This window comes from Micromys minutus (genome assembly GCF_963924665.1).
Source record: "Micromys minutus genome assembly, chromosome: 29".
In the NCBI taxonomy this organism is placed as follows: Eukaryota; Metazoa; Chordata; class Mammalia; order Rodentia; family Muridae; genus Micromys; species Micromys minutus.
The window spans coordinates 1,248,030-1,260,357 of NC_137964.1; the positions used below are offsets into that span (position 1 = coordinate 1,248,030).

General features: G+C 45.4%; 1 protein-coding gene across 1 annotated transcript in view; it reads left to right on the forward strand.

Moving 5' to 3' along the window:
• SDK1 (sidekick cell adhesion molecule 1) overlaps positions 1 to 12,328 on the forward strand; it is a gene marked incomplete at both ends in the record, with an annotated part of 923,105 nt that overhangs the window by 530,187 nt on the left and 380,590 nt on the right. The window contains one exon of the mRNA XM_080940510.1: positions 933 to 1,066. Within this exon, the coding sequence (XP_080796636.1) occupies positions 933 to 1,066 (134 nt within the window). The remainder of the gene's footprint in view (positions 1 to 932; positions 1,067 to 12,328) is intronic.

Here is a 12,328-nt window from a genome sequence, read left to right on the forward strand (position 1 = left end):
TAAGATTCCCTGGAGTGCCTCCCCATGCTAATGAGATATCTCAGTACCTAAGCCTTCAGGGTGACCTTTGCCCACCCTGGATATGCCTATCCCCTTCCCCAAAACTATCTAACCCTTCATTTACCCTGAGTAAAGTTGATCTGTCTCCCCAAAGCTGAACCAGGAATGTATCATCATTCCCGTTCATACTGACAGGCTGTCTGAAACCCTGTTAGTTGACTCTGTCCCCTTCATCCCCTGTGGCCAATGGCCCCGGAGAGAAGGGAGACCCACAGACTGGCATTCACCAAGTAGGATAGGCTGGTATCTTAAGTACATTTTTATTGCCATGACAGAGCCTATGGCAATAAAACTTACAAAAGAAAGATTTTAACTGGGGGCTTGCTTACAATTTTAGACATTACGTCCATGACCACCATGGCAAAGGGGTATGGGGAAGTTGGTGGCAGGCAGGGAGCCAGAGCAGTAGCTGAGAGCTTACAGTTTAAGACAACAACCACAAGGAGGAGAGGGAGGGGGAGGGGAGGCTAAATGAAAATGCTGTGGGCTTTTGAATCCTCAAGCCCGCTCCCAGTGACACACCTTCACCAACATGGCCACACCTCCTAATCCTCCTCAAACAGTGCCACTAACTTGGGACCCAGCATCCAAACTTAGGAGACTCAGAAGGCTATTCTCATTTGAATCACCACAGCTGACTAGCCAGTGAGTCCCAGGGGTCTGCTCACCTCTGTCTTCTCAATGCTGGGATTGCAAGCATGACATCACAGCCAGCTTTTTCACATGGGTTTTGGGGATTGAACTTGGGTCCTCATGATCTCAAGACAAGTACTTAGCAATTGAGCCACCTCCTCTGCCCATATTTGGGTCTTTAGTACTCTTTTTTATATTCCCATAAGTGACCTTGACACTGTGTCTTGTCTTGGGAACAGAGCCATCACGTTGGAGAATCAGCTGGTGATTCTTGCTACAGCAGCGAGTGATGCTGGGGCTTACTACGTGCAGGCTGTGAACGAGAGGAACGGAGAGAACAAGACAAGCCCGTTCATCCACCTGAGAATAGCACGTGAGTCCTGAAAATCCAACTGATGGTCCCGAAAGAAACAGTCTTCCTGTAATTGATAACCACTGTGTGGTGGGACAGTGTGCAATCTATCTCTCTCTGGTGTGGTTTATGGCTTAATATCGATCCGCTGTTGGTAGTTCAAAAGGGCTTCGGAGCCATTGATTCCTTTGAATGATTTGCAGACAATATGAATTTTATACTTTTAACCCAAGATCTTACTTGTTTTGCCGACTTTTAAAAAAAAGTTGTTCTCTTTTCCACTGCTAGTATCATGTATTATGGTATGTGTACACATGTTGGAGAGGCGTGTGCCTGTTCCTACACCCATGAGTGCATCGGACAGAGCAGGATGTCTGTGTCCTGGCAATGTCACACCACTAGATCCTACTGAACCTGAAGACAGGCTGGCAGCCAGCAAGTTATAGAAATCCCCCTGTCTCAACCTTCCACAGACACACTTTACAACACACAGTTATTGTTATTGTTGTTTTGATAGAATCTCAATATAGCCCTGTCTATCCTAGAACTCACTACATAAACCAGAATGACAACAAAAACATTCAGAAATCCTCCTGTCTCTGCCTCCCAAATGCTGGGATTAAAGGCATGTGTGTGCCCCCAGCCTGGCCAGCAGTATGTGTGCCCCCAACCTGGCCAGCAGACAGCTTTTTACAAGGGTTCTAGAACTTAGAATTCAGAACCTCAAGGTTGTGCAGGAAGTACTCTTCCCTTGAAGGACCCTAAGGGCTTTTACAGTCCCACACCCGCCTTACAGCTTCCCCCACCCACTGAGGGTCTTACAGCTCCTCTCTCCCACTGAGGGCTTTTGTGTCCCACACCCTCCAGGAAGGATCGCTTCAACCTTATCTGGGAAGCCTCTGGAATGTAGGGGAAGAACCTTAATATATGACCCAGGCAGGTGCCAAGCAGTACTCCTTCCCGGGAGAAGGCCTTATCTGGGCAGCCCTGGAATGTAGGGCACAGGTCCTGATATGCAACCCACACTGGCAGCAGCCAATCAATTTAAAAGTCAACTAAACCCACCGATGCTTACTTTCCTAATTATCATCAGTGTAGCCCGTTACTAAATGTATTAAAACTATACTGATGGAGGGCTCGGGGTCGCCTCTCCTCTGGATGTAAGCCACCCCAGTACACTGGACTAATAAACCTCTTACTTTTGCATTGATTTCCAATCTCTTACTCATTCATGGGAGCCTCAAATAGATAAGACTCAATTTGGGTCTTACACCCTCTGAGCCACCTCTCTAGCTCCCTTCCTCCTTGTTTTTAAGGCTTTCTCACTGAAGCTAGAGCTCACGGATTCAGCTAGATCTGGGTGGCAGCTGTGATTCCCCAAGAATGTTATCACCTATCCAGTGCTACATGTTAGAGAGCCTGCTCCTGTGCCCAGCCTTTATATGTAGGTTCTGAAGGACAGAATCAGGTCCTTACTCATACCCTGCAAGCACTTTATTGACTGAGCCATTTCTTCAGCTCTTAGAACCTCCTCAATTCCGAGGAACCGCGTCCTCCTCCCTAGATCATTCGGCAGGTACTGAGGATTAGTCAGGCCTTTTAGTTGATCAGATGGAGGAGCATGACATCCCATGATGCTCTGCTGTTGGGAGGAGACACAGGAGACATGGACACGACTGACCGAGGTGTTTTCAGTAACAGGGGATGGAGGTTGGATTACCAAGGAGCACGTGGTTATTGTTAATGATTGCCAGGCTTTATAACTAGAGGCATTCATTCCGTCCAGCAAATCTGATTTAGTGCTCGATTGTGACAGGACTAGGATAATAACGGTCAGAGACAGTGGCGCTCCGGTTCAGAAACAAGGAAATCGGTCTTAGTCTGTAGAAGAAGCGGGAAATGATTTCTCGGGAAATCCTGAGTTAGCACTGCACTTTCACCACAGTTACCAAATGCTCACTGGTGTCCTATGGGCTATTCTGACCTGGAGTAAAGAATTGCACTAGAATGATGTATTTCCAAAGTCCCTTCTGAACGCAGCTCTGTGCTGGAAGATAATTAGAATATGTTAAAAAATTTGCAATAATTTCAGCTCTACCCCAACCAAAAAGTCTATAAGAAGCCATTCATAAATATTATAATTAACCGGCTCACATCTCGCTCCCTTATAAAACATTATCTTTTCATCGGCATGAGGTAAAACATTTAAAGTTGAACTATAATGAGGCAGCTGCTGAAGACTTATGTTGTGCTAGGTAAAAGCCCTGCAATCTGTTCCTTTATATATTCATCACTTTTTGTCAAGACTAGATACGGTGTAGGAAGGGAAGGAGGTGGAAGAACCGGTCTTATTTTAATTCTTAGGCGAACCTTCCCCTGACACATCAGACTTAGCTAAATGTTAAATGGAACCAATTATGCATTTCCCCTCCATAGAAGTTCTATTTGGAAAACCTCAGAAGTTTTGATAAATCTACAAACTCCTCTAGGATGTGTGCTTAAGTGTGGCTGCCTGTGTGTCTCATGGTGCCATGTAGAAAGGAACTACAACTTAGGATGGGCAGGTAGCATCCTGTGAAGCCTTGATACATGGAAGACCCACCACCTCCCTGGATTCCTTATGGGATTAGAAGGTATCAAGAGTCATTTATGTTCTCATTGAACCTGGGGGTCAGAGCCTGTCCAAGCCAGGTTCAGCTTCCTGTCCTCAGTGTGTAAAAAGAACGAAATTGAATTGTGGAAAGCTGAAAAGGAAATTTGTCAAATGTGGCCACACTGGGAAGAGGGACAAAGCCACCCCATGTCCCCAAGTCCACCTTTGGGAAGGTCCTAAAATGAGATTTAAAATTGATTTAATAGAGAGACCAAGGATATGCACATCTAAGCAGTCTTGGTCAAGGTTTGGTTCTCCCCACTGTTGACCCATCATTATCTGGGCTTCAGGCTTATCCCATAGGGTGGTCTGGTGAGAACTATGTAAATCTCTTCCGAAGACCTGTTTCCACTCTGGTCAGGGCCTCTCTGTCTCTATAGAGGGTCTTCATCTCTGCACCACAGGAAGGTGGAGCTGTGTCTACAGCCTCAGGTGTGTATTTTGTATTTTTCTGAGATGGCCTTTTGTGAAAACACCACAGGAGGAGGCTGACAATTTAAAAAACATAAGGAAAAACCAGCTAGCGTTCCAGAAGAATCGAAAGGTATTTCAGCCAATCAGCATGTACTGAATATATATCCCCTTCCTTTTTTATCTAGAGAATAAAGTAAGAGAACTTGGTGTAGTGGCTGTGACTAGCTTCCAGTGTTGGGAATTAAAGCCTGGGTGGATCATCCGACAATTAGTTAAAAAATGATTTATCACTGTTCCTGTCTCTTTTATAGTGTGGAGCAGAGGGAGGGACAGAGCTAACTATGCCTATGTGTCTAAATGAATGGTGTGCTGTCACCTGCTAACAGAAGTTTACAGAACAAATGTGTGTGTGTGTGTGTGTGTGTGTGTATGTTTGTGTGTGCATGTGACTGAGTGTGCGATACTTACATGTATAGACCTGGAGACCAAAGGGAAATGGATGTCTTACTCAGTTGCTCTCCATCTTACTTTAGAGTCAGGGTTCCAAATGGAATTGGAAATCAGTGATGGGTCTACCTCCCCAGCACGGGGTTGCTATATCCATGTATGTCTTCACACATGAGTTCTGGGAATCCAAACCCAGATAGATCTTCAGGACTGAAAGGCAAGTGTTTTACCCGGTGGTTGAATGTTAGCTGCACTTGAAGCTTCTGGGAAGCCAAACATAACGAGTGTATGGATAAAAATGAGCTTCTAAGCTGCATGGAGTGTGACAGCTGAGATGGGGTTCAGACCGTGCTGTGCGCGGTTCCACACTTGTTCGGTGGATGGCAGTGTTAGGCAGCATGGGCCATGCATTGTTGCAGTATGGAAGGAGAGTCCACCACTCCATCCAGGCTCTCAGTGCAACCTTGCTGCCTCTCTGGGGCAGGTTTGCTGTGATGCTCTAGTGTGACCTACAGCACCAGACAGGTAGCACGGGGAGACATTACACGTGAGTCTTTCATAACCTGCCCCCGCGTACAGCTCAGGTGCAAACCCCAAAGCAAATGGGCTGAACTTACCTGGAAGTTTCCATTCTGAGGTCAGACCCAGGCAAGCTTTATAAACCTGTTTTGCCCTTTCAGTTTGAAAAGTTTACGTTGAGTTAACTTCTGTGTTGGCTCTTCCACACTGAATTAATATGTGAATGGGAGTTTCTTCTTTAAAAACAAAAAAGCCAGCAGTTAAGAGATCAGATGGGTTCTGCGCAGTGATTAATCAATCATTGTTTAAAAGCTGTCGAACGTACTGTAGACACATCATCACTTCTGACCCAATATTCAAAATGTCCAGTGTAATGAGGTTCTCTGTGAGGGATGAAGCTGAGATTAAAACAGAAATGACTGCCGCTCTCCTTCCTGCTTTCTTCACCTCTTTCATTTTAATGTCTGCTCTTCAAACAACATTTCCAGATAGGCTATCATTTTAGCTGATCCTCCTTCAGGCTGACAGATTGGGCTTTTAATTCTGAAGCCCACTTAACATTCCTGTGTCCTCTGTCATGCTAATTTAACTGCAGCTCTCATAGATTGTTAGTAGTTTAAAGCGGGTCCCAGAGAAGTGTCTGCACAGTCACCCAGGAGGACTGTCCCGTGAGACAGAGCTTTCTGTGTGCCTATCTTATATTTCTCACACTCTTAATATTAAAAGAATGAAAGGCTCTTGAGTGAACTCTGGCTTAGGTTGGCTACCTAAAGCAACAGGAAGCATTTAAAAACAGCCTCTTCAAACCCTAGTGGAGATGTTGGGTCCTCCATTATGGCCGAGCCACTTAGAATCCAGTTGCAGATCTGGAGGGCGTGTGATGCTTCCCTGCCAGAATCCTCCGAAATATAAGCAGGAAGTGTTCTGTATCTTGAGATCAGGTGTTTAAACACACAGCTGTATAAGTTCTGTGCATGCTTTGCCGAGAAAGTGCTGACCAACCCTCTGGTGGGTGCTGCTAGGCAGATACAAGACCCACCCTTTGAGAGGCAGAACCGAGCCTAAGCTCTGGTCTCTAGAGCTCTTCTATAGACATTCTATCGGGATAGATGGGGCCCTCCAGAGACTCAGCAATTAAAAGCACTTACTGCTCTCACAGGGGACCAGAGTTTTGTTCCAGCACCCATGTCTAGCAGCTCACAACTACCTGTAACTCCAGTACCAGGGGATCCAGTGTCTTCAGTGTCTTCTTCACTCCACCTGCACTCATATGCACATACCCACATGGGACACACAATCACACACATACCCACATGGGACACACAATCACACACATACCCACATGGGACACACAATCACACACATACCTGAAAAAAGCAAGTTTGAGGAAGAAGAGGAGGAGGGCTGTGGATATAGCTCAGTAGGCACAATGCTTACACTGCATACACAAAGCCCCAATTTCGATCCACAGTACCCCGTAGACTGAGCCTGGTAGTAAAGTACCTATGATTTTAGTGCTTAGGAGGTGGAGCAAAAAGATCAGATGTTCAAGGTCATCCTCAGCTACATAGTGAGTTCAGAGCTTGCCTGGGCTATGTAAGAAGCCCAGAGCATCTTCCCCTGGTGTAGGACTACCTAATTAACTGGCTGTGACATTCACTGATATGGAAGAAACAATCCTGGAGGTGTCCTTCTGCACCACACTTCTCCCGGCACTGTCCTCATGACAGTTTCACTCTGTCTTCATCTCACTGATGAGCATGGTCAGCTTTGTAAATGGAAGCCTTGAACTTGCTTGGTCTTGGTAATATTTCATTGTTTGGCCAAATTATTATGGTTTCAGAGAATCCCATTTTCTGTTAACATGGCCTCCAAGTTCGGTAAATGAAAGATTTATTCTAGTTTGCCCATAAAAAAATAAAAGATACAAAGACCTGGTATTTTGTTTACAAGTTGTAAGCCTAGACTGGGCAGGTCTATGCTATTGTCACCTCTATCCAAACTTGATGTCCTCTGTTACTTGCTGTTTGGGTCTCTCCTGGGCTGCACTGGCTCCATCAGTCTGTCCTCAGGGCACGCTCCTCTCAGCCACGTGTTTCTTGTCTATTCTGTCTAATGGAGACCTTCTGCTCCTTTCCTCCAGCTTCCTTCTCCTTCTCCCCTGTGGTCTCAATTCTCAAGTCCCTCCTTTCTCTCTCTACTGCCCAATCACAGGCTCTAGCCCTTTTTTAACCAATAGCTGTAAAATGGGGAGCAAGGTTTATACAGCAAAAGCCAGTGCATGTACAGATGCACTCATCTGAAGGGCAACCAGATCTTGAGGTTCAGAATTTAGCATTTGTAAACATAGCAACAGACCAACCCCCCCCCCCCCAGGAAGTTCAGTGTGGCCTCAGGGCCTCATTCATCTGTGCTAGCTTCCCAAGTAACTCAAAGCTGTGGTTTCTCCCCAGGAACACTTCTTTATCCACTTATCCATGCTGTGAAAATTCATTCAGTTCTAACAAAATACACAAGTCCACAAATCTCCCTGTCCCCAGCAACAGTCGAACGGTAGCCTGTTGGTAAGTTCCAGAAGCACACAGACCTGTGCAGATGTCCTGCCCACTTGCTTGCAAATGAGACTTGTCACATGGTCCCTTGGGACAATCACGTGGTCCCTTGGGATAGCCTGTATGCAGAGCTGAACTTTGGGTCACTCTACAGTATGCAGAATCACTACTGTCAGCACTACATTCTATTTACACTTTCAGCTACAATGTAGAGTGAAATGGCAACCTAAATATTTTGTTTCTGAGCCCCACGTGGCATAGAAAGCTGGGTGCTGGGTGCTGGGTGCTGGGTGCTGGGTAGTGGGTGGGTAGATGAATGGACAGAGTGGAGACTTGGATGGATACTCAGATGGATAGATGATGGATGGTGAGTGTGTCGCTGTGTAGATGGGTAAATGGATGAACGAATGGATGGATAGTTGGTAATGGATGGAGGGTGGTTGGTTGGATAGATGGTTGGATGGACGGGCAAATGAGAGGGTAGGCAATGATACTCACCAACACTCATTATCAACAAAAAGAGCTTGAGTACTAGGGCTGTAGCTCAGTGTAGAACACTTGACTAGCATTTATGATGCCCTACCTACCACCACCAAAGAGAAAAAGGTAAAATTCCACCTAAAGTTTCCTTGACAATCTTTTAGGAGCTGGAAGCTTGGCTCAATTGCTAAAGTGCTCCTCAGGCTCGCCCGAAGGCATGAGTCCAAATCCCTAGCTGCAAAATCCCAGTGTTGGGGAGGTGGAGATGGGAGAACCCCCATTGTTTTCTGGCACACCAACCCAGGTCTCCTGATGAACGCTGAGGTTGACCTCTGACTTCCTCAAGCACAAACTCATACAGGAACATGCACATATACTGATGGGAAGAATACTATGTGCTTTTTACCGCAGAGCCAATGCCCCAACCCCTGTGATGTATTTTTTTTATTAAAAAAAATTAGTGATAAGCATAGCAGTAACTTGGTGTGAGAAGAGGTTTGATTTTTGGTTGTTGTCGTTGTTGTTGTTACTTTCCAAGACCATGCAGTTCCCTAGGTAAAATTTAAATTCACATACATACTGCTTCAGTGGCTATGATGAAGAATATATAACAAATTGTGATAAAAGCGTGGAAGGAAAAGGATGAAAATAGCAGTTCCGGAAGGTAACTGGGGAACGATGTGAACCCCATGCAGAGTGGGAACCAGACTGTGTGCTTCTCAATGGCCGGTGCATGTAGGACATCTCTAGACATGGCCCATCAAATATTTAGATTCCACTGAACACGTAGAAAAGACTTCTGAAAGAGTTCAATTTTATTAAAATATGCCATCATGCTAAAGCACACTGAAAATGATATTTGCATTCTTTTATATTTTATGACAAGAAATTTTAGATGTCACCTTAAAATGTAGAAGAGATACATGGTTTTACAGAATGCTTTCAGGTGATCGAGGAGTAAAATATTTTTCTGGGTGTCTGCAGACTGGTAGTAGTTTATAAATAATATACTATTAAATGGTTTCTAGGGGCTTAGCAACGTGAAGGGTGTGGCTTCCTTTGAGCACTAGATAGATGTGCTCTTGTGTACATCTTCCCCCAGTTCCTCCTCAGCTCTCTTGGAGATTGACTCTTTCGTAGACAAGTAGACTGAGTCACAAGCTCACTCACACAGTCCTAGTCACTGTTCTATTGCTGTGAAGAGTTGCTCACTATGCTTTATGTAGTTGGTTACCGTTTCAGAGGCTTGGTCCATTATTGTGGTGACGGAGAACATGGGAGCATGCATGCTAGAGAGAGGTGCTGAGAGACCCACATCCCCATTTGCAGGCAGCAGGAAGAGCAAGAGACACTGGGCCTAACTCACACATCTGCAACGCCAAAGTCTGCCCCTACAGTGACACACTTATGAGTCCACACCTACTCCACCACACCCCTCTTCCTGTCAAGTAGCACCACTCCATGATGACCAAGCATCTACATATATGTAGCTATATGGAGCACATGGGGCCATTCTTATTCCAACCACCACACTGGTTCTCACAAGACCATTTACACAGGCATAAGGACCTAGTCTCATGGTCACTGACCAAATCGCAGAATTGTTGAGTTGACACAGTCACACAGTTACTGACCCAGTCAAGAGCATGGTCAATGGGAGGCAGAGGACTCAAGACAATGTCTATGCAACTCCTTGCTGCAACCTAGTGACTCATATAAAGGGTCATGAGACAGAAGTGGCGGTCACCACCTGCCTACCCTTCCACTGAGAATTCTCTAAGAGTCCTGCCACACCTGAACCATTGAAAGTCTAGTATTGTTTTTGTAAAAGAGGAGGCCTCCTGTCTGGTGGCAACACCCCTCCCACTGAACACTGGATCTATGTGACAGCCGTGTGCTAGTTCTGCACACTCAACTGTGATGCCAACCTCGAAGTATGTTTGAGTGCACAGCAAACCTAGCCTAGGCTTAGTCTGTGTGTCTCTGTTATATCTGTGTGTGTCTGTGTGTCTATGTGTATGTGTGTTTGTATGTGTGTGTATATCTATGTGTATGTATATGTGTGTCTCTATGTTTGTCTCTGTGCCTGTGTGTATGTGTGTGTGTATGTGTGTCAGAGTGTCTATGTGCACATGCATTCTTGCATGTGTATGCATGTTCATGTGGAGGCCAGCATTTGACCTTCGGTGTCTTCCTCGATCTCCTTCCACCATGTTTAAACTAAGCCTGGGTTTCACCAGTGCCTCCCTAGCACTGGGATTCCAGGTGTGCATTGCTATGTCTGGCCTTTTACGTGGGTCAAATCCAAGTCTTTGTCTTTGTGAGACAAGCCAGTGCGGCCATTATTACTGGCAGCAGTGTCTTGATGCTGTAGAGGATATAAAGGAAGGTGTGCTCCGTCCCATGGATTTCAGAGAAGGATGTTTGTGGCACTTTGAGTTCCCAGCAAGGACACACAACTCATGCCTTTCTCAGTGAGTGAGTGCTCAGGAGAATTTGCTCACCAAGCTGACCTGCCCAGTTGGAATCTGTAAATGGACTATAAGTATTCACTTACTTGTGCCAATTATGAGCTGAGTCGTTAAGGGCACCGATTACCATCTGCTGCTGATTTGCCTAATCAGATTTCTCACAAACTCCTCCACAAAGCTCAGCTTTAATAACTCCTGAAAACCTTCCCCCTGCCCTCTTGTTAAACGCACTGATTTAAATGATGGCACAGATAGGCCAGTGTGGGAGCCCACTAATGGGGCCAGCTTTAGGGCTGGAACTTGATGTCGCCCTAATGCTATTTACCCTGGACTCTGAGGTCTGATTTTTCAAACTTGTCTGAAGTTGGCAGGCAGGGGCCTTAAGTGAGTTCCACTGTAGACTTGTCATATGAGGGAATAGTATTTCAAACTGCAGACTGTATGCAAGGAACTAGCACTGGCATCCACCCTACTGTCCAGTTCCCGACCCTTTGAATGCAGCCCCTAGCCATCCATCACCTTCATTATTGGTGAGAATGGACAGGAACTTGGGGCTGCTGGGACGGCTCAGTAGTTAATAGCAAATGCCACTTCTCCAGAAGACCTGGTTCCCAGTCAGGTGACTCCCAACTACCTATAACTCCAGCACTCTCTCTCTCTCTCTCTCTCTCTCTCTCTCTCTCTCTCTCTCTCTCTCTCTCTCTCTCTCCTCTCTCTCTTGGAGATTTAATGCCACCTCTGGCCCTGTGGGCATCTACATAATTGTGCTGCACATAGATGCATGCTCAGACACACAAATAACAGACAAAATATAAATCTTAAAGATACAAAGTTTTAGGGAAATCCAAAAAACAGGGTTGGGAACTTGAATTTTCTTACAGTCCCCCGATAAGCTCTGGCTTGGTCCCATCGCACGCCTTGTCTGGAGAATGCCCTAAACGAAGCCAGCCATAGTGACTGCCCGGGAAATACCACAGAGCTAGCTGTTAGTTATAAATGTGGGTTTCCTGAAAAAAGCTCTATTTACTAGATGGTCAAACATAAATAGTAATCCTGATTAGTTCCCCAGTATGCAGATCTTAGTAGGTTTTTTCCCTATTGTCCTTGGTCATCCCCAGTGTTTTTCTTCTTATGAATGAATTCAACATTCTGAGGCTGCTAATTAAGCAACACCTGTTGGCATCATATATGTGTGTGTGTGTGTGAGTATGTATATATATGTACATATATGTACACACATGTATATATTTACACACACACATATATATGTACATATATATGTGTATGTATATGTATGTATGGAATTTTGAGATTTTCTAAATCCAGATTGATTTGCTGGGCTAAACTGTCTCAACACTTTGTGTTTCAGAAAACCGGGAAGGTATGATTTTTGGAAGGACACAGTGAGTGGAGGCAATGACTTTAGTGACAGTGGTGTTTGTGATGATGGTGTGCTCTTAGTGATGAGATAAAATACCCAGACAAGAGTGCCTTATGAGAGGAGGGCTTTATTTTGACTGACAACTCAAGGGTACAGTGCATCATGGGAAGGCAGCTGCTTACACTACATGGCAGTCAGGGGCAGAGACGGATGCTGGGGCTCAGCTTGCTGTTTCCTCTCGGTAGTCAGGGATCCCAGTCTATAGAATAGAGCCACCATACTCAGGGTGATCTCCCCACCTTGGTGAAAGCAATCCAAGAACGCCTCAAAGACTGCAGACACGCTTACAGGTTTGTCTCCTGGGTC